Below are 23363 nucleotides of genomic sequence, written 5' to 3'. Positions count from 1 at the left end.
ACAAAATGATAAAATACTAAAAAAATTGATTAATCCGAAGACAGGAGAGAAGATCAAAGAACAGATGGAAGAAATGGAAAACAAGTGGACTCAAGCCCAATCATATCAAGAATTACAGTGAACGGAAGTGGGCTAAGCGACAGAAATTGACAGACAAGATAAAAATGCAGGACCCAAATGGACCACAAAATACTCACTTAAGAGATGCATATTAAATATAAGGACACTGATGGGTTAAAAGAGAAAGACTAATCATAAGAAAGTTGGCGTGGTTAAAGTGGCGATGTTAACACCAGGACAGGGAGTATTACTGGAATTAAGGAATATTCATAATGATAAAAGGGTCATTCCATCAAAACGACACATCAAAAATGATCATGAACCTAATGGCACAGCTTCAGACAAAATGGAAGCTGATAAAAATCATGATTATAGTTGGAGATTTCAACATCCCTCTTTCAATGAGTAAGGGAACAAGTAAAAAAAAGCCAGCAGGGATAAAGAAGGGTGCGGTACTATCACCTAGCTACATCCAACTGATATTTATATATAGAATATTATACCCAGCAATTGCAGAACACGCAGTCTTTCCGAGTACACACGGGACATTCACCAAGATACACCGTAGCCTGGGCCATAAAATGAGCCTTAAAACATTTAAAAGAATTGAAATTAAATAAATGACTGCAGGAAGATTTTCCACCTTGACCTAAAACCCAGGCCGAGACAGAAAAATTTCCTGTTTCCCTTTTCCAGAGGATGAATTGTCTAGTTCATTCTTTTACTGAGTGTGGTCCTTCAAGTCTGTTTTTCCCTCCCCTGAGGTCTCAGTTCCAAATCCCCACCTCATGGAAAAACCTTGCCTTTGGTCTCCCATAGTCACAAAATACTGTCTCTTTGTTTCAGAGATTGACCAGCGTCCGCAGGTCAACCACGTGTCCTCACACAGCTCTGGTTTTCAGCTCCCTCTTCATTTTTGGCCTTTCAGGATTTCCCTTAGTATCTTTCACACTCGGCTATGCTTGTCAAATATGTTCCTGATATTCTGTTCAGCATTCTAGGGGTTTTGTGGCCAGAAGGTTCTCAGATTATCTAGTTTCCATGTTTCTGGAACCTAAAGCCTATCATGTAATTCTTTAGTTATTTAGGGGCTCGAGTTACCTTGGCCTAATCAAAAGTCCCGACATTTAGAGCCAGACAGCCTCGAGTTTGCATTCCAGCCCGAATACTCACCAGTTACGTAACTCTGAGCAGTGAGAAAACCTCCCTGAGCCTTCACTTCTATATGGATTTTAGGGATCATAATTCCAGGTTTTCAAGTTCTAATACAAGGTAAGATGCAGTAAAGGAAAGATAACACTGTTATTCATCCATTCATCAAATATTGAGTGTTTATCATGTGTCAGGCACACCTAAGTGCTAGGAATAATAGACAATACACATATAAATAAATAATTCCGCAGAAGTTTAAAAGCAGTAACAAAAAAAGGTAATAGGATTGAGAATGTCTGTAGAGACCGAGTGGATTTTCTTAATTAGGCAATGGGGGAATTCCTATTAGATGACATGCTATTTGATTTAAAATCTGAGTGAGGTAAAAAATTAGATTAGTTGTGATGGTTGCACAACTCTCTGAATATGCTAAAAGAGCACTGAATTGTACACTTTCAGTGGGTAACTTGTATGGTGTATGAATCACAGATTTTTAAAAAATGTTATTATTGATTTTAGAGAGAGAGGGAGAAACATCGATGTGAGAGGGTAATATTGATTAGCTGCCTCCTGCATGCCCCCGAATGGGGATTGAGCCCACAACCCAGGCATGTGCCTGACCAGGAATCAAACCGATGACCTTCAGGTGCCTGGAACGGCATTCAACCAACCGAGCCACACCGGCCAGGGCCGAATCACATCTTCATGAAGCTTTTACTGTAAGTCTAAATGAAGAAGAGAAATCCAGGTGGAAATCTTTGGGAAAGAATATTCCAGAAGGAACAAAGACCTTGAGTACAAAGACCCTGAGGCTGGAAGGGGCTTTAGTCAGTTTGAAGAAAAGAAAGGTCGGGTGGAGGGAGTTTAATGAGGGAGGTGCCTGAGATGGTTGAGCCCAGGCTGCAGGGAGGGCCGGGCCCTGTTGGGACTTACAGAATCACTGGGATTTCGTCCAAACTGCAGTGGGTGGCCTTTGAAAGAATTAAAGTGGAGCAGTGACATCTGGTTTACGCTTTGAAATGATCACTGTGCTTTCTGTGTGGCAAGAGAACTTATAGGAGGGTGAAAACATTAGGGGGGAGAAGCGCAAAGAGCACCCCAGCACATTTCTACCACGCTCCACGATGGGTAGAAATTTGATGTCCAGAACCCACAAGCAGGAAAACATATGGCGGATGCTAAACCTCTAAGTTCTATAGATCAGGTAGCTGTGCGGTTTTATATAAGTGATTAGAAGTATAGCCTTTGAAATCAGACAAAACTAGGTTTAATTCCAGGCTCTGCCACTTCATGAATGACTTAGGGATAGTTTTAAATTGCCTTACTAAAAGTAGGGGTAACAATACCCATGCTAAGTGAGTGTTTAAATGAGGTGAGGTTTGTAAATCCTTAACGTGACGTCTGACACACTGTAAGCACACCAAATTGGTAGCTATTATTATTATTATTCCTTATTGTAATAATTAAGGAGTCTGTTACTTTCACAATGGGAAAACTATTTTTAAAAACACGAAGTTTACTTACCTTTATGAGACATGAGCCTGTCAACCACTAAGAAGTTAAAATTACTGGATTGTACATAATCTAAGATAATATCAATTTTTTTCCTGTAATAAAATGAGTTTGAAACAAGTTTTAATAATTATAAAACCTCCAGTCAATTTTTCACTTTGGAATTTAGGAAGTATAAAGAAATCCCTTAGCAAACAATTTGTAATTATGAACTATTATAGAGTATTGAGTTGAATATTTTTAACAGTCCCAAAACAAAACTCAAACTCACATTTTCAACAATAGAATTATTATACATATTATAATGGTGGGAATAGTGGGTATGCTTTTTTTTTTTTAATATATCTTTATTGATTTCAGGGAGAGGGAGAGAGAGTTGAAACATCAGTGATGAGAGAGTCCTTGATCGGCTGCCCCCTGCACACCCCCTACTGGGGATCGAGCCCACAACCCCGGCATGTGCCCTGACCGGGAATCAAACCCTGATCTCCTGGATCCTAGGTCGATGCTCAACCGCTGAGCCACGCTGGCCAGGTGGTAGGTACACTTTTTAAAATTTACATTTACAGAGAATGTTAATGACACTGGAAAATGTTGCAGCGCAAGTGAAAGAACAGGATGTAAAATACCATATACATTGTTATCCTGAGAATGTAATATGAAAAAAAATGAAATAAAATGTCGAAACTGAGCGATTTGGGGTAGTGGAAGCAAATGTGACTTTCTTTCATTTATCGCTTCTCTGCCCCTGAGCTCCCCTAATGTGCACAGGTTATTTTATAACAATGATAAGAAATGACAAGGTTCACATCTTAGAAGAACATATAATAAACTGTAGTGGAGACAATTTGTCAGAACTTGCTGGTCCTATGCACACATCTGAGGAGTCTGTGGGGAGAGAATCGGCACCTAAAAGAAGAGGCAACTGAATGCGGTGAAAAGAGTAGACGTTCTTTAGGTTCTTGCCCTGCTCACCGAAGCCTGGGGCGTGCTTGTGGGAAACACATCGAGAGCTGTGCGAAGGCCTCCACCTCTACGAAGCCACAACACAGCACTTAATCCTCTGCTATAATTTTTTTTCACACAAAAAAAGTTCATCCAAGTGAAAAGAAAAAAGAGCCCGGCCAGGTGTGGCTCAGCGGTTGAGCATCGACCTAGGATGATCAGGGTTCGATTCCCGGTCAGGGCACAGGCCCGGGCTGCGGGCTCCATCCCCAGTCGGGGGCGTGCAGGAGGCGGCCGATCAGTGACTCTCATCATTGATGTTTCTCTCTCTCTCCCTCTCCCTTCCTCTCTCTGAAATCAATAAAGATATATTTTAAAAAGAAAAAGAAAAAGAAGGATCGTAACTGTCTGCTTCCTCGGAAGGTTTCTCGCTAGTGTGCGCAGCCTGGGGGTGACTGCTGCGGAAGAGCGCGCAGCGTAAGGAGCTCCCAGAGCCAGCCCCTCTCCGGGAGCGCCGGTCGCCCACAGCCCACGGAGCACCCGCACCTGCGACAGCGGGAGGGGGCCGGAGCCTGCGCTGCGGAGCCTCGCCAGGCAGCAGGCCGGCGCCCTCCGGAGGGAGGCCTCTGTTAGACACTGGTCGCAGGTGCCCCGCAGCTGGCACTCAGCCTTCCAAACTCTCTGAGTGCAGCGGCCGAAGGGAGCGAACCGTCCCCCGAGCAGCTTGCCCTGCGCGCCCGGATGCCCTTGCTCCCCACGGGGCCCTTCCGATGCAGCGCCGTACGGCGTATCGGCCTCAGCATCTAGCACTTCTTTCAAAGAGTAACTTATTTTTTTCGCACCGTTAGATAAAACCGCTGCGTTTAACTGATTTGATGAACTGCAGTTCCTCACTTTATACCCTCCCAGGGGAAAAGCCTCTTTGAAAGAAACCTTGGTTGAAGCGGCCTAAAGTAGAGGCCTCGCTTGTGTCCTCGTGCACACCCTGGTCAAGAGCCGCCTTCTTTAGGAACACAAAGTATTGCCACTTTGGCGAAAATCTGAGGTTTTTCATTAGAGTAAAATCATGTCTGACATTTCCTGAAGCTTGAATGCAAACAAAAGTGATTAATAGCATTCATAAATATGCAAATAAATTCAAACCACAGTATTAAAAAGGCCCATTACACCTGAAACAAAACAGCAAAACCAGAATTTTTTAATTGCCAAGATTTTATGTAGCAGTTCTGTTTGTTCAGAAACGTAATAAGACAGAAATAGTACATTGGCAGAAGTGGAATTAAAGAGCATAAAATATTGTTTTACAACCGGAAGACAACAGGATCCCTTTCAAGAGCCTCATAGAAAGCTTTTAAGTTTCAATGCCCCTTTCTCATAACTAATAGGATTAACATGTGGCTTTTCTATGATAAAAAATAATCACGGTACCTGAATATTACATACATTCCACTGCAGATGACAAAACACTCTTGTAAACATATACTTTCCTAATTATTTAACCAATTTTTTCAGCTCATTCAATGCTTTGCCTAGCTTTCAAACATATAAAAAGCAAACAATTATATATACTTATACAGATTTTTTAGTAAGCAATTATCCAAATACATAGTTACTCATTAAATGAGCACACTAAGTGTTTAGTCTGTAGAGCTAGTTTGAAATCATGACTCTTGATTAAATATAAATGCCAACACCTCTCTTATGAGACTTTCAACTTCAAAAATGGCCTTAAAAAACTAGTCTGGGGGGTGAATCACCATTATATTCAGCAACTTAACCAAAACAAAGAGTTTAAATTCAAAGACTAAATTCAGAATTTGAAACAAGTAATTTTGTTCATTATATTTAAAAATTGGTTCTTTGTTCAAATTTTCAAACATAAACAATATTGACAATATGTATACGTGTGTGACATCCAATAAAAATGGCACTAGAGGGAAATTATCGATTAACCTAATGGATGAATGTCACTGCCAGATTCCTGCCTGCAGGTTAAATGTGGGGTTGCTAGGTTTTGGAGTCCCTAGATTTTGGTGACTCTTTGGGACCTTTTGTGTTTTCCTTATACTGTCGATATTTCAGACAAGCCCTAAAGAACTTGAGTGGACACGTAACAAAATAAAGCTCCCAGCTGGATGGTAAAATTATGAATTCTAATACAGCAGTACAGCAAATCTGATTCCTTTACTGGGCAAGAGCTACATTCTGAACTATCCAACTCCAATTAAAGTAAACTCTATGGCAAACAATTCATTTTCTCATTAGACAATCAATGTTACCTTCACTAGGCAATTCCCACTTAGCCTTTGGCCACAGCTGTTTTCTGTAAAACAAAGTGCTACATCAGCAGAGCATGCAAAAGGATATGATTTCCCTTAGCAGGTGGATAAGGAAATCTACAATAGGGACGCAGGCTGAAGAGAACAGGAACTTTTAAGAGTCTCTTCTAATTAATTCACTGAGCTCAGTGATCCAGTGAAAGGAAATGGGAAAAGATGCATCTGTAAAGTTAAAGGTAAAAAAACCGGCAATGTTCCCCTGACCCTTCATTCTTGTTTCAAGAGCAGAAAGGGGCGAGAGATAACAAAATAGAACTTTTCCCTTAGAAAACTCTTCACCGTGCTGACTAATGCTCTTCAGTAAGTGAGAGCATTTCATTCCTTTGGGTGTGCAAATTAAACTGGACAGTCTGCAAAAACATGCTTATCACCAGTAAACCAATCAGCACAGCACAACAGAACAAGAAACAATGAATTGATCTATAATGCGAATAAAAGCATCTTAATAAAATCTATCATTTTTATTAAAAAGTTTTCCATTTTCTTATTTTAACCCTCACTCAAGGATATGTATTTATTGATTTGAGAGCGAGAGAGAGAGAGATCAGTGTGAGAGAGAAACATTGATAGGTTGCTCCCAGCACACACCCCGACTCGGGATTGAACTCGCAACCTAGGTATGTGCTCGGACTAGGAATCGAACCCACAACCTTTTGATGCACAGGGTGGCCTTCCACCAACTGAGCCACCCAGCCAGGGCAAAGCCTTCCATTTTACACATCATCATTATTCAATAAATCATATTTACAGTGGTATCGATAAATGCCTTCACAATCTCGAGTCAAAGCCCCTCCTTCCCCTTCCTGCGTTCAGTCATCTTTCTTGTCTGAGGGACTGTCGTCGTGACTTTCAGGGCTGACTTTGTTACTTGCCACGAAGGGAGCTGCGGGGCCTTCCTCTGGCAGTGAAAACACATGGCCCGCCTGGAGGTCTAAGTACGTTGTAAATATCCTCGCATATTCCGGATGCCTTAGGGCAAAACTTTTAAATTCCTCTGGAGGAAGGGATGAAACAAAATCCAATAAGTTGAGGTGAATCTTCTTTTGGCAGGACATGGATTAACATATGACTTTAATAACATAATTATTGTCAAATCCTATTACTCAACCCTCATAAATCTGTACAACTACTTTGGAAGACAGTTTTTCCCTGATCTGGTCAAGGTGAAGATATGGGTGTTCTATGACCCTTTAATTTTATCCCAAAATGTATGTAACCTAGAGAAATTGGTGCCTATTGTGTCCTGGGAGACACGGATGAAAATGTCCACGGCAACATTATCCATGATAGGCAAAAAATGGAAATAGCTCAGATGTCTGTCAACAGTAGAAGTGGCTAAATAAATTGTGACATATTTGGGGAACATAATGCAATATGGCAATGAAAGTGAATGGACAGCTGTGTTGCCACAATGCGGGCGAATCTTAAAGCCACGGAGTTGAATGAAAAAAGCCAGATACACCCATCAGTGGATGAGTGGATGAAAAAGCTGTGGGACATTCACACCATTGGATACTACGCAGCTGTAAAGAAGGAGCTTGTACCCCTTGGGACAGTATGGATGGACCTGGAGGATATTATGCTAAGCAAAAAAAGCCAGGCAGAGAAAGACAAACATCAATCACATGATCTCACTTATATGTAGAATCTAAAGAACTTAATAAACTGATGAACAGAATAGATTCGGTGACATGGAAGCACGGATCAGATTGACGAATGTCAGAGGGAAGGTGGGTGGGGAGAGATTAACCAAAGAATTTATATGCACATATGCACAACCCAAGGACACAGACAAGAGTGTGGTGAAGGCCTGGGGAGGGGGGAGGGGGAGTGGAAGGAGTCAATGGGGAAAAAAGGGGACATATGCAACATTTTGAACAACAACAACAACAAAATGAAAAAAGCTAGATACAAATGAACACCTATTGCACAAGTCCATCATATAAATTCCAAAAACTTAGACAAAATGGAAATACCCTGTTTAAAGATGTGTCCTTTTGTGGTGAAGTGCTAAAGTAAAGCACGATGCAGACTCCTTTCTGAGTCAGGTCAGGAGAGAAGAAGGGTTGCAGCTGGGAAGGGCACCCAGGGGTCCCTAGGGGTCTTGAAAGGCTCTATTTCTTGACCTGAGCGGTAGTTACACAAATGTTCACTTTATAAAAAACTTCATTATGCTCCATGTTGATGTTGTATTCAGTTTTCTATATTTCTGGGGGTGTTTTTTTGTAATTAAAAAGTATAAAAATTCTATTACCCAGGAACTTTCCATTACTGCTTTTTCAAACTATGTTAACCCTTCACTCTGGTATGGAAATATTACAGTCTAGAAAAGCTGAGCCCCGACTTATGATCCGTAAAAAAACAAATAGAGTGTACAATAGATAATAGTCCTACACAAGCCCCTCGGAGCAGCTGAGCTCTTTTTATCTCAGGTGTCTTAGATGTAGGAGCTGAGGTAGAGGTGTAGAAGGCTTACCAAGTTAACCATCAGCGTTTGAACCGCAAGCCTCCAGTAACCTGGAGTTTCTAAAATATGATGCTACCCTCAATTCTGAAATTTTTCTACCCTTTTCTGTTTGGACGGAGTAAAGTTTATGGGGCTTATACAGCAAAGGGAACCTGGTCTTTGAATCAGCTTGCTGTGTGGGTCTCTAAAAAAAAGGATTTCAACCCAATGTCCTATTTCTATCCATTTATTTTCTTTTAAATCCTGTGATAACCAAGGGCCTACTTCACAGCACATCAGACGACCTAACAACTCTTAAAGATAAAACAGGTCTTAGCGACTAGGAAATGGCCAGATGGAGCCTGAACCATTCTTTGCAACTGCAATATTATTTTGCAGCCATATACCACCTTATAGTTCCAAATCAGGTAAGCTACGCATTGTAATTTCTTAACATCCAAAATAAAGGTGCATCTGCATGAGTCTGTTTCAATGACGGAGACACAGAGAGCTTAGGTGACTTCTAAGATAAATGAGAGTGGGGTTGATCTACTGAAACCAAGAGCTTTAATGTCAAGACGTATGCTCTGTTCAAAAGATCAAGGTCTCTGTCCTCTTTGGGGATGTCAGTGGAATTAAAGGGCAATTCATTTGTAGAAGAAGTGCTGTGAACTAATTTTAAGTGGAATTTGGGCATTAATATGGCTAATGGAAAACCAAGAACGAAAACAATTTAAATGATCACAGTTAAACAACTTAAAAGGTCATATTGATGATACATTTCAATACTTGTTCTTTTATGAAATAATACTTAAATATCCCCAACATTCCTGCAAAAAAAGAATGTGGGCTGGTACACTATCAGGAAAAGGGAGATATTCTGTGTATTCTGAGAAAAATAAGGTCGACCTCCCCAAAACAGTGCCCATTTCCCTAAAAAATTATTAAAATCAACAGGCAAAATTATGACTACCTACAAATAATTTTTAGTATTAGCTTCCATTGAAATAGTTATTCCAAATAATTTTTCAAAAAATGGTAGTTCAGAATAATAAAGATTCCTAATTATAAAAGAAAAATGGTCAGAGAATGAGTATGCATGGGGTTCATAACTTGCAAGTTTTACCTTGGTACATACTTCCCCGTTTCCTCCCTCCCTCCCTCCCTCCCTCCCTCCCTCCCTCCCTCCCTCCCTTCCTCCCTCCCTTTCCTCTCCCTCTTTTTGTCTTTATTTGTTTTCTTAAATTAACTTAATAGACTAAGTGCCCTAGGCACTTAATTACCTAAAATAGAATAAAGGGCAGCCAAAATGACAGTAATTAAAAACGGAGTAAGAGAAGTTATGTGATCTAATTGCCCCATCCCACAAAAGTTAAGCTGAAACTCTCGGAACACACTTAAGAGATCTCCTCTTCCAGCCTAAGGGAAAAGACTGGGGGACATACGCTGGCCTGACATCTGTGACAGGTCAAGGCTAAGGCGGGGAAACAGTCACCTAGGACTCTGCTGTGGAGTGTTTCTCAATGACCGCACTGTGAAATAGATGGAAACTGAGGCACCATCCTTCTGCCCTACGGCACTTGTTCTGATGTGAGGCCTCGAGCCGTTGGGAGAAAGGTTAGTCACCGATGGACCGACCTGCCATTTGGCCATAAGGTCTTCCTCCCCACAGTCCCTCCGTCCCGGGGGTGCCATCAACACGACATGAGACAGTGAGCATGCAAGCTTACCCACGCTGCTGACAGTAAGCCTCAGTGAGGGTTTAGCTACTGCTACTATGGTGGGTGCCTCAGCCCACACCTCCGTACCGCGGTTACCGCCGTGGGCTGGCTTGCTCAGTGCTGCTTGGCCACGCTGACAGCGGATCCGAGGGATGCGAGAGGCACTCAGGTGTGGAGGCCAACGGTGCGGGCTCTAAAGCCACGCAGCGCTGGTTCTGGAATCCTGGTTCTGAAACTCTCTAGCTGGATGACCTTATGTAAGTTACTTAAATTCTCCGCATCTCCGTAAAATAAGAATAATAAAGAGGACTGATTAGATAGGCTTGCTGTAAGGAATGAGTGAATGTATGTAAAATGTTTGAGCGATTTCTTAGCATATAGTAAGCCCTCACTAATTAGCTGCTACCATTACACCACTACAACCATTATTGCTATCATCATCCTCATTTCTATTGTTAATATACGTAGCGGAGGGCAACCACACTCTTGGATAAGCGTCAGTCCGTAGTCTGGATGCACTCCTTGTAAACTGAGTCAGGAGCCAAACTGCCTACTCACCATAGGACACAGAATCCCCGTGGGCTATTTCCTTGAAGAGGCCAGAAACATCAAGGTCAGGCACTCCGAGGGAAGCCTGCAGAATGGTGGAGAACTCTTCCTCTGTGATGTAGCCGTCCTCATCAACATCAAAGAGCTGCGGGGACAGGGGGCAGAAGGGAAGAGCTCCCTCAGAGCAGCACGGGTGCGGAATAATCTCGGGAAATAAGCTCTTGAGTAATTCAAACACTCATTGCGCCCGGGCCGGGGATATGTTCCTGGAGAAAGGATGGCGTCTGCAGCCCTAGCAATGCTTCTAGATGAGTGGTGGAAAGGGACAGAATTAAAATAGGGGCTACCCCAGTGCAAAGGACAAAAAGACACGGGAGTCCTGTGGAGGCAAAAAGAGGACTCTTAGTGAAGAGGTCAGGGAAGGCTGGACAGAGGAGGTGGCAGGTGAGCTGGGTCTTAGGTCCTAAAGAGAGAGTCCCGGAATATACCAGAACTGGTGGGTAATTGCCTGGAGCTCAAGTCAGGAGACTACAGGACATGCAGGAATCAGATCATGATGGAAATGTAATGCCTCACCCGACCCTGTAGGACTATGATGGCTGGGAATGTGGTGTGATCACAAGTGAACTGACGAGCTCTTTGAGGCCAAGTGTGGAGGCGGCCTTGGGGGCAGGAGGGTAATAAAACTAGAGACAGGAAAACCAATTAAGGGTCTGGGGTGGAAAAACAGGAAGGACACAGGAAGGGGAGAATTTATAAGGAAGCAAAGACAGGACTTGCATATCAATTAGAGGTCAGTAGTGATAGAATGGAAGGATTTTTAAAGTCAAGCGGCAGAACAGAACAACTGATGGATAATTAATATCCCATTTTCAAAATCCTCTCCTGGGCATTAACAATTTTTAACGATATAAGCACTAACTCCGTGCAGGCACTGATCATAAGTATTCAAATCCCCTTATATGTATTGACTCATTTAACCCTTACAGGAGGCTTAGGTATGGTCGGTGTCATTATTAGCTCCATCTTAGAGATGAGAAAGCTGAGGCACAAGGAAATCAGGTAACTTTCCCAAGATCACACAACTGGTAAGTGTTAGAGCTGGGATCCACATCCAGGCAGGTAATATCTACACATCCTGCTGTTAAAGTCTCCACTTCTGACCAAATACATGAACAAAGCCAGGAAGAAAACCCAGGCCTTAGGTAAGGTGTGATAATCGTGAAATAAGTAAGCAAGTATAGAACAGTGTTGTAATTGCCCATTAGTGTGGGAGGAGAAAACTATACTGTGAAGTTGTAATTGGCTGCCCCAGCTGAGAAAGTGCTGACTTCTAGTCTATTGTCTACCACTCAGCACCGGCCTGCTGGGGGCTAAGGTAAGTTGGGGAGTGAAAAGTGAATTAGCATCTGTTTTCCCTACCTGTAGCCCAGGGTTCTTTATGGACCTGAGAGTTCAAATGGTAACTGCCAGGGCTCAGCCCCATTGCCCTAAAGCTCTACGCTTTCTTTCAAGGTCTTCCATCCTAAACAGTTCTCACCCACTCATCCAACAGTCTAAATTGTTGCCTCATTTGGTCTTTGGTGGCTCTCACTTCCATATGTGTCCACACTGGGGACTTTCACTTCTCCATCTGTCCTTCGTCCCACTACCCCAGATGGCTCCCGTCACTAAAACACGCAATTTCCCTCAATCACTCATCGCTGTCAATAGACTCCTTGCTACGAAGTTCCCAGACCTAACGTAAATCTCAGACTCCGGTAGGAAGTTTAACACCCAAGTTTCCTTTGGGGGAGTGATATTTCCCCATTGCGTAGAACACTGTGGAACACTTAATTAATCAAAAACATCCTGTCTTGCCCAAGACATGGCCCAAGACCACTTGGACCCTCCCTGGAATGGGAGCGATAAACAGAGTTGGGCTTTGCTTGTTTTCACTGAAGTGCCCAGGGAAGAGTGCAGAGATGTTTCTGGAGCCCAGTCCCTGTCCTCACAACTGACCCCTGGGCCAGAGTCCATGCCTATTGCTACAACTGAAGAACTCTGACCAATACTCTACCTGTAAAGGTCACTGTGATGAAGAAATGAGACCAAAGATGGGATGTTAACTGTGAAGTGCTACCCTAATAAAAGAATGTGAATGGATCATACATATACATACATATATATACACATATCAATATAAAGTATGCCAAAATATTTTCTAACACATCCAAGGTTAAAAAATAACCAATATAAAGCATGACCCTTGCCTTACTGAAAAGGGGTCTAATTATAGTTTTAGGTCCTTCTTTCCTCACCCTGTCCCCCAAACCAAGGTCTGGGCTAGACAAAATCTCAGGACTCCTTTATAAACAGTAATTACTGTGACTGAGGGCTACATTCTTTATCAGGTCTTTCATTGGTAAAACCAAAGTACACATTTGCCCAACTAAACTTATAATTACGCATACATTCCCAAAACAGAAACAGAAATATCTGGATCGGAATAAGTTAGCTATGGGTATAATTTTAGGGTTTATGATGAATAAGTCTGTAAAAGCCAAAAGTTTTAAACTTGGAAGAAGTTCTGGCCCTTGCCTTCTGACCATCTGCTAAGCATCAACTACGTAGGTTCTCTGCAGGCCTCGCAGTTAACTCGATCTAAACCAATCTGACATAAAAAGTAAACTTGGGGACTCCTCGGTCAAGGATAGAAGATGTGAACATTCCTGAGGCTACCCCGGTGGTCTCGAAGCTGTGAGAGGGCTCTGGAAGAGTCTTTCTAGATAATAGAGGGGGGGGGGAACATGTTGCGGTTCCAGGGGAACTGTTTTCTCAGCTGTCACCAGGAAGAAATGAGAGGAGACAGGAACAGAGAAGGTCCTCCAGCTGTCATCGTGAACAGAAGCAAGGAGACCACCATGTGGTCGAATGATAAGATCAACAGCCACAGCTTGGTAAGACAGGAGGGAGATGGAGTTTTTGCTTTACTTGAGCGCAGACCTTACAAGATTAGGATTCTGAGGGGAGCATCCTATTTAAATACTAATTAGATGAAGCCCCCTTAAACTCAGAAGAACCAAAAATACACTTCGGGAATGCACTCTTCCCTCTGTTTTTGCATATGGAAGTGATCAATGACGTTGGGGTCCTCATCATTCAAACCTCCATCAGGCTCTGCTGGGGACTGGGGCCACGGTCTGAATCACCTGTCCCTCAACTCTGCAGTGAAGATATATATCATACTGCAGGAAGACACAGAGGGAGGACAGGGGGACATTCCTGATGGAGTTCACCGGCACCACCACAACAAAGCAAACGCCATCAGGAAAATACCTCTAAACCGATCTCGGACACACACAGCGAGATTCGAGGACAGATCCAAATGTTCTATGTGAGAAAGTAGGGTGACTAGGGACAGGTGGTGCTTATTTATGAACCCCACTTTGGGGCTTGGAAATAGGGAGGCAGAAAAGAGATAACTTTTTAAGCTAATTTGTGAAATCACCTGCTGTTTGGTTCTGATGCCAAGACCTGGACTGCTTCCAAAGACCTTTTTTGCTTAAACTGATGCTTGTGTTTCTTTTCTTCTTGGTAGCAATTGTCTTAATTGCATTAGCCTCGTGTACCTGTCACAGCAGATCTATAAACTCATGTAACAGATTCACTGATTTTCAAATAATACACTTAGAGTCAACACCTGTTTCCGAGGCAGAGCAAGATGCTTTCAGTGGGGCTGACAGTACCTTAAATGCCACCTGGATGATCTCCTCGGTGTTGGCGGGGTTGCACAAGACAGCCAGGCCGATCACGTACTCCCGGAAGTCAATGCTGCCATCGTGGTTCTGCGAAAGGATGGGAGACATCAGTGAGCAGGGCCACCGGCTGACGCCTGACGCGCCACTAACCGCAGCCCACAGGTGAGGCTCGGCTCGGCTCTGCCACGCAGCTCAACATCACCGCGAGCTGGGCCTATTTGGAAAAAAGTTTGCAATGAGGCGGAACAGCAGGCAGGTGGCCCACCCATTCCCAGTTCACGAGGAAGAAAACGGTATTCCTGCTTAGCAGTAAATACACACATTTTATCACTGAGGCTCATTTACAGAGGCTCTGTGGCACCCGGGGTGGTTCCTGAGCTCAGCCTTGATGGGAGCCCCTCTGGGGAGGACTTTCATCCCGGGGGGGCTGACGCATTCCCTCCACCACTGACAGTGGCCCGGCCATGATGGCCAACAAAGGGTCACTAAGCAACCCTCTACCTGTAGAAAATGGAAGGGAGGGGAAAAGGTCAATTGAGGCACCAATGACAGTGATGTTCTTTCTTCCCTCCAGGCTGAATCTGCAATAAACCAGCAGCAAGGGCGCAAACCCGAGCCCTTCCAGTGGCCCCTTGGTGGTACCAGCCCCCAGAAGATCCCGCACGGCTAAGCCTCTGGAAACTAAGCCTAACCAGTGTGACCCTAGGATCTATACACCCCAGGAGGTATTTCATGATGGCAACGTTAAGAGAAGGGGTTGGGAATTCTAACCCCGGCTGAGTGGATGCAGCGTTTTCCTAAACATCAATGACTCCCCTAGACAGGACCCGTGAGAGGGTGGGACGGGCAGAAAGGAGAGAGCGAGCGAGGCAGGGAGGGAGGGAAGACGGAAGGAGGAGATGGAGAGAACGACAAAGAAGGACAGGAGGGGAGCAGAAAGGTAAAATGAGATGGGACAGGGGGAAAAAGGGGGAGAGAGGACCCAAGGGAACCATAAGCAGCACTAGGACTACAATCCCAGGTGTCAGAATCACTGTGGCAGCAAAATTGCCAAGCGATGAGTTCCCAGATAAACAATGAACTAGTAGCAACAAAGCTCGGGCGGACTTGATGGACTAACAAATGTTTGGCATCAGTAAGAGTGTAATCTCCACATAAAACAGAACCGACTCTGCAGCAGCCAGCAGAAAACGGCTCCAAGTCTTTGAAGACACTCTACAGACTCAAAGGAGTGTCGTTACTCAAACACAGTCGACTCTTATCCAGGAGAGTCGGGGAAGAGGTATTCTGTTTACCTGAATATTCATTAAGAGTATATCTCTCCTCAATGTACTTAATCGTATTACCAATTTTCTAGAAATGAAATTGTTTTATCCACATGGCATTACAGGAAAACATTGGAAATGAGTAATTCTAAGAGCATGTTAAGATCAACAGGCACATCCAAACGTATTTCTAAGGTCCCACTATAGATGAACTGTGCAATCTACTGATGAGATTTCTGACCGAGGCTGCTATGTAAATCAACTTGTAAAAACGCATGCACTATTACTCAAAAAACATTTTAAAAGTGGCCTTTAAAATAATATACAAACATTGACTACTTTTGGAGATTTGCTGTTCTTAGGTGCAGAGCACACAGTACTTTTTGCTGCTATAGGTTGTAGAAATCAGTGGATTAAAATGAGATAAAGGTGTTTTTCAAAATCATATGGGGTATTTTGAAATTTAAAAATTAGAAGGTGCATTTTCACATATTTCTATCAATGTATGTTATTTTCACCTTACTATACTGATTGCATTGTTTAATGTTAGAAATTTTAAAATAATGGGATGGAGTTACAGGAATCAAAGGCCTTCATCTTAGGCTATAGGCATTCTCCCATGTAGAAATGGCAATTTTTTTTTTTTTAAAGGCATCAGGAAAATACTCCCTTTCACATTGAAAATGTGCCTTTAAAAACATCAACTATTGCATGAAAACGAAGAAATTTAATTATTCATTCTACACCAAAGATTTGGTTACTCAGACAAATCCAGAGTTTGGACTAACGTTCTAGCATCTGCCCTAGAGACTGAGGTTCTTTGCACAAATTTTATACAACATTTGGTCATAAGATGTGCTTGTATAAATACAAAGTTTTCTGATCTCTGAAGAGAAGAGAAAGAAGAAAAACGTAGGTAACTTCGTAAGAGCAGGGAATCCCTTCGTTCAATGATCGAGAGAAATACTTTATCACCCACGTGTGAGATAATTGTCTTAACTTTCATAAAACATTTAAAATGAAAGGGGGGAACGTACGCTACGTTGCCCTCTCCACAGCCATGGCGGGGGAGGTTACGCTATAACAGTGCTCTGAGCTCCTACAAGGCGTCCTGGCAGCTTTCCCCACCCGGGCGTGTCCCTACGCCCGTGCCTGGCGCATGAGTAAGCTTTCTCAAATAGAGGTCCTGATGCTAACTGTGGCTGCTGGCAGCTGCCTCAGGCCTGTCCACCCACACCTGGTCTGAGCAGCGCACCCGGCCAGGCTTAAATGACAAGCCTGCTGAGGAAGGTGGGTGGGACCTGTGTGCCTGGCCCAGTGCAGAATTATATGCATGCGGTTTCACAGATACTATGTGACGGAGATGATGGTGAAAGCAGAGGCCGATGCCACCCTCTCCTAATACACCGTGGATTCCCCACAGGCAGCTGAGGGCTGGCCACAGGCCAGTTACATCATCTCCACAGTTACAACTTTCCTCTAAATGAATCAAAAGAGGAAGGAAGACTTTCTCTTCCAACTCAGGAGGATCCTCCCAGGTAGCCTGGGCGAGGAAAAATGCACTGAAAACCAGCAAAGCGGGAGGGGTAACCAAGTGGCGGTCAGGCAGGAGAACCGAGCACCTGCAGCCTCGGCCTCTCCGAGTCTCTGGGCTGGACTCTGGATTCTGCTCGCCCCGCTATCACCGCCAGAATCGGGATGATAAAGCCACACCAAGGGCCATGCACGAGGAGGGCACAACCACCCTAGCTTTGGGGTGTCAGTTTCTCGGGGTGCCCTTCTCTGGGCACTGGCAATACTGACCACTGCTGGGCCTCAGTTTGGGCTGAGGCATTTGCAAACTACTATGTGACAGCCTTTCTTTAAAGTCATGGCTGTCAATCTGGGCTGCTCTTTAGAATTACCGGGAAGCTTTAAAGATGCTCATCTCTGGGCCCCACCTCTGAAGAGTCTTAGTTAACTCATTTGGAGGGGGGCTCAGGTATCAGCGTCCCTCAAGAGCCCCCCGTGAGCGTAAGTTCCGGCCAGGGCTGGCAGCCTGCACTGAAGAGCCGGTAGTATTGACATTTACATAGCTCTATATTGCTTTATATACCATCGAACTGATTACGATTTATGTAAGTTGTTTTTTTTAGTCACTGTTTAATTTTTCCTGCCTGGTTTCCAGAGAGGAACAACAACAACAAAAATATTCCTTGTTCCAGGGCAGGGCAAGACATGACAAGAGCTGGCTGGGAGCTTGGCACGCCTGATCCGCATGAAGTGCATGCCAGAGGGATCACGCTGGTCCCCGTGGCAGCCAGACGTTCTGGACTATGGTACACCCTTCCATTCCTCAAAGCCCTTGACCCTCTTTACACATGTATCGGAACAAAACAAAATTGCTACATGCTTTTTCTACGACGAAAGCATTCTAGAATTTCAGATAGCTGCTCCACCATAAAAAACCAAACAAACAATACTACCCTTAATATAAAACTGCGTCATTCCACATTCCTGAACCTATTTCTATACAGTTAAACAGGTTTCCAGGAAAACATTTTACACTTATTTACTTATTTACTTATTTATTGATTGATTGATTATATAATGGAAATACCAGATGGAACATTAAGAGGAAAAACAGATTCTGAACTTCCCTCCTCCCCACCTTTTAAAAGGGAAAATTATATCTCCTAAGGGCTTTCTTGATTTATCCCTCCCCCCCCCCAAATTTCATTGGTAACAACAACAGATTCCCTGCTCCTTGGAATTCGTTCAGAAAACGAGCAATAGCCTATTCAAACTCACTGTCAGAGCTCCGCCCTGTACCCCATCGCAGCTGTAAGTCCAGAGAAATCCGGCATCACAGAGGGCTAATGCACAAACCACTCACAACACCTCTCACGGCAAATCTGTTTTAATTAAGCGGTAAAAGCAGCGCAAGTCCAGACGCATGCGGGGTTGCGGGAGGGTCGCCGGGGAAAGGCAGCTGCGAGACGGGGCGGGAGCAGCGGCCTCGAGGACAGCGCGGCTCCGTCCCCCGGGAGGGTCCAGCTCAGGAATACATGGTCAGCTCCAGCCATTCCTGGATAGACACCCGGATCAGGCCATCTGCATCTCTGTCCAGGGACTTGAAGGCACGGAACATGGCATCCAGGCGGACCAGGCAGCTGATGAAGCTGTTGAAATCCACGCGGCCGTCGTCGTCGGCGTAGCGGCGGACGATCATCTGGTGCAGCGGCTCGCTGAGCTGGAAGCCTGCGGCCTGCAGGGCGCTCTGCAGCTGCGAGGTCCTCAGGAAGCCCGAGCGGTCGCGGTCCCACTGCTTGTACACGCACTGCCACTTCTTCAAGTTGACCCACAGGTACTTAAACTCCTCGAAGCCCAGCTTCCCGTTCGTGTCACTGTCCATCACGGACACGATGCTGCGGCAGGTGTCGAGGCTGAAGCCGTCGGTCTTCAGGTCCTTGTGCTTAGCCAGGACCTTGTTGAGGATGTTCATCAGGTCAGTGGCGCCCACCTCCATGTCCGGTCCCGCCAGCTGTGCGAACTGCTGCCGAAGCCTCCTGACCTCCTCGCTTTCGCTGGCCTCCACGGTGGTGAAATGCTGCTGGGTGGGGGGCGGCTCTGGGGTGTACTGAGCCGCTGCAGCCTCGCTGATGAGGCTCACAATTCCTCCAACTATCCCTCCAACATTTCCCTGTCCTCCTCTCCGACCGCCTCCTCCAAGAAGGCCTCCAAGGGCTTCCCCAAGACCCCGATCTGCTCCTTCCAAAAACGCCTTTGCGAGAAACATGTTTTCTGCTGACCAAGCTGCAGAAGCCTTGCAGATAGATGGAGAGAGCTGAAATGGAGTCTGTGGCACTCACATGTGGAAGAACTGGCTTTTCCGTACCTGCCTGCCCTGCACCACGCCCCACGGTGTGATGTCTCACCTCCCACTCAAACGGCCTAAACGCCGTTAGGTCCTAGCACCTGCCGTTTTTTAGGGGGCCTCAATAAAACCTGGGGCTCTTCTAATAAATATTCCTCATATGCCTAATAAATATTCATAAACGATAGTATGTAGGGCAACTTAGAAGCAATAATACTTGGGAATGAATATGTAAACGATCCATTTCTGTCACTGATGTCGGTGGTGCCCACCCTCGGCACCTGAAAGGTGACGCGCGTTTTCCTAATGTAAAGTGACTGACCCAAGGAAAGCAAGACACTCTTCTCTAAGGAATGTTCACGTGGAGGGGAGAACCGAAGGGTTCTCGGGCAGTGGAAGCCTGTTTACCTAACCCCCTCTGTTCAGCAAAGATTTCCAAAATCCAACATTCTGCAGGAAAAGTTGGAAGGGGGATTTTTAAATGCAGAGATTCCGAGTCAGTAGTCTGCTGTGGGGCTCACGATCTACAGTTTTCGGGAATATTTTTTTGAAGTGTGACATTCATGTAGAAAACTGTACAAATCACAAAGGCACAGCTCAACGCTTCACAGACGGAACACACCCCGGTCAAGAAACGGATGATCACCAGCACCCCAGAAACCCCTTCGTGCCTCTTTCCTAAAGTTACTGTCTTTCTTGCAAGGGGCACCACGACCCTGCCTTCTGCCACCACAGATGCATGTTGTACCTGAAATCAATGGAATCATGCAGCATGTACTTTTTGGTGTCATGTCTAAAAATTTGTTTTTTAAATACGTGTTTTTATTAATTTTAAAAAGAGAGGAAAGGGGGTGGGGAGAGAGAGAAACATCAATCGGCTGCTTCCTGCGCGCTCCCTACTAGAGACGGAGCCACAACCCGGGCATGTGCCCGGGCCCGGCAACAGAACCGGCCACATCTTGGTCCCTGGGACGACACTCAACCAACTGAGCCACACTGGCCAGCGCTTTTAAATTTTAAATTTAAAAAAGTTGTAATGAAATACATAAATACACAGTATTTACCATCTTAACCTATTTTAAATGTACAGTTCAGTAGGATTAAGTACATTCACATTGTGTGCAACCATCACCACCATCCATCTCCAGATAATTTTTCATCTTGCAAAACTAAAACTCTGTCCCCATTAAATAATAACTCCCATTCATCCGTCATAACGTGTCAGAATTTGTTTTCTTTTTATAGCTAAGTCGTGTTCCACTTTGTGTGTATAACACTTTTTGTTTACCCATTTATCCGCTGGCGGCCGCCTGGGATGCTTCCACATTTTGGCTTTGGGAATAATGCTACTGGGAACGCGAGTCTACAGATATTTCCTCAAGTCCCTGCTTTCAATTCTTTTGCATCTATACCCAGAGATGGAATCGCTAGATCACATGGTAATTCTGTTCTTGCTTTTTTGAGGAATCATTTTCCATACTGGCCATACTATTTTACATTCCCACCCACAGAGCATAAAAGTTCCAGTTTTTCCACATCCTCGGCAACACTTTATTTTCTGTTTTTTTTGGGTGTTTTTTAAAAAATATAGCCATCCTCATTGGATGTGAGGTGGTTTTCATTTCCTTAATGATTATCAATATGGAGCACCTTTTCATATACTTGTTGGTCATCTGCATGTCGTCTTTGGGGAAATGTCTATTCAAGTCCTTTGCTGTTTTTTAATTGGGTTGTTTTTGCTGTTGCTGGGTTGTAGTTCTTTACATATTCAGAATATTAACCCCTTATCGGGTATGTTATTTGTAAATATTTTCTTCCATCCATAGCTTGCGTTTCCATTCTATTGCGAGTGTCTTTTGATGCACACAAGTTTTTATTTGGATGTAGTCTAATTTACCAAATTTTTATTTTGTAGCTTGTGCTTTGGGTGTCATATCTAAGAAATAATTGAGAAATCTGTCATGAAGCTTTTCCCCTATGTTTTTGTCTAAGAACAAAGTGTAACAGTTTCAGCTCTTTTTAATAATAGTTCTAGCTCTTGTATTTAGGCCTTGCATTGATTCTTTTTAGTTAATTTTTACATATGGTGTTAGGTAAAGGTCAACTTCATTCTTTTGCATGTGGTTTACCCAGTTCTCCCAGCACAGTTTATGAAAAGGACCGTTCTTTCCTCATCGAATGGTCTTGGTTCCCTTGTCTGAAGTCACTGGCATATTTCTTAGCATTCCAGGAATAACTCCCACTTCGCTGTGATGGAAGGTTCTCTTACAGTGCTCATGAGTTCTGTTCACTAGTATTTCGTTCAGGACTTTTGCATCAATATCCATAGGAGATGCTGGTCTATAGTTTCCTTTTCATGTGGCATCTTTTTCTGACTTGGTATCAGGATAATGCTGGCCTCATAGAATGAGTTAGGAATTATTCCTTCCTCTTCAACTTTTGGGAAGAGTGTGAGAAGGACTGCTATTAACTTTTCTTTCAGTGTTTGGGAGAATTCACTAGGGAACCATCTGGTCCTGGGCTTTTCTTTGTTGGGCGGTTTTGAGGTGTTTTTTATGTTGTTGCTGATTTATCTCCTTCTAGTGATAGGCCTGTTCAGATTGCCTGTTTCTTCACGATTCAGTCTTGGTAGGTTGTGTGTTTCTAGAAATGTGTCCGTTTCATCTAGGTTATCCAATCTGTTGGCAGACAGCTGCCCATAGTACTCTCTTAGAATACTTTTTATTTCTGTAAAATTGGCAGTACTGTCGTCTCTTTCAGTTCTTATTTTATGTGCCTGGCTCCTCCCCCCCCCCAATATTACATTTGTGAGATTTGATTTTATATTTTAATAAGTATCTTCCGAAGTCAGTCTATGCCAGGTAGTCCCAGATAACACTTTGAGGAACCCTCCCTTTGATACCAGGAGGCAGTGTGTCTAATCCTCCAGGGGCCTCTGGAAGTTCTATTGGCGAACTTAGGCAAAGGTGGTCAGGAATAACTAAATCATTATATCACTTTTTAGCATTTTTGGGCCTCAATTTCAAATCTGCAAAAATGATAGGAGTATCTCCTCTGCCTATTTCCTAATAATTCCATCTCATTTATTATGTATCCGGACTTGGGCTCAGTGCTTAAGATACGAAGATTAATACGTCAGGACTGCTGTGCTCAAGAATCAAGGACACGCATAGAAAAATAGTTGTACTTATGATCCGAAGTCCGTGTTCATATTTCTACTAGTAATACTATTCCATTTGTATATAATATTCTTTGGTATTTAGGATCCATGCAAATCCTCTAAAAGATACAAAAGTATTTGAGATGAGGAAAGAAAACCTGGAAAAGCTATTACTTAATGGTCACAGAGGTAAGAATACATTATACTGTATTATCAAAGCATTATGGATACCCAAAAGGGTGACACTGAGTTCTGCTGAGGCACAGGAAAGGACAGCGTTTACCCACAGAGGAGGTGCGCGTAGGCCTCACTATGGCCCGCGTCAGGTTCTCCAGACAGACATGGGATACGAAGGGACAGTATAGTAATGACTGGAAAGGGGTTGACCTGCTGTGCGACAGTCTCTCTCACGGTTACGGTGGGAACCACTGACAGCGGAGATGTGAAGTTAAAAAAAAAAGACTAGATATGAAATTACTGCACAGTCCTAGTACTGACGGATGACTATTCTAATATGAGTAGGGAGAGAACAGCCGCTAAGGAACACTGCTCTGCTCTGCTCAGGACGCGAAAGCAGTGTCTCCTGCCACACCCAGTGGTTTGTGTAAAATTTTCCGA

General features: G+C 43.9%; 2 protein-coding genes across 2 annotated transcripts in view; both read right to left on the bottom strand.

The window, feature by feature from the left end:
- Positions 1 to 4851: 4851 nt before the first annotated feature.
- Positions 4852 to 23363, bottom strand: part of LPCAT2 (lysophosphatidylcholine acyltransferase 2) — a 56597-nt gene continuing 38085 nt past the window's right edge. Inside the window, exons 12-14 of the mRNA XM_087827407.1 lie at positions 14453 to 14551; positions 10734 to 10869; positions 4852 to 7002 (exon numbers count right to left, since the gene is read on the bottom strand). Of these exons, the coding sequence (XP_087683533.1) occupies positions 6818 to 7002; positions 10734 to 10869; positions 14453 to 14551 (420 nt within the window). The 3' untranslated portion in view covers positions 4852 to 6817. The remainder of the gene's footprint in view (positions 7003 to 10733; positions 10870 to 14452; positions 14552 to 23363) is intronic.
- CAPNS2 (calpain small subunit 2) lies at positions 18456 to 19507 on the bottom strand. The gene has a single exon (XM_016221071.2). It carries the CDS (start codon positions 19505 to 19507, stop codon positions 18767 to 18769), a length of 741 nt encoding a protein of 246 aa, XP_016076557.1. The 3' UTR covers positions 18456 to 18766.

This window comes from Miniopterus natalensis, chromosome 18 (assembly GCF_054644295.1).
Source record: "Miniopterus natalensis isolate mMinNat1 chromosome 18, mMinNat1.hap1, whole genome shotgun sequence".
In the NCBI taxonomy this organism is placed as follows: Eukaryota; Metazoa; Chordata; class Mammalia; order Chiroptera; family Miniopteridae; genus Miniopterus; species Miniopterus natalensis.
This window is presented reverse-complemented; position numbering and strand designations above follow the sequence as displayed.

Bases quoted from the DNA above. Each gene is read 5' to 3' on its own strand.
- CAPNS2 (XM_016221071.2), bottom strand. From the start codon at position 19,507: ATGTTTCTCGCAAAGGCGTTTTTGGAAGGAGCAGATCGGGGTCTTGGG.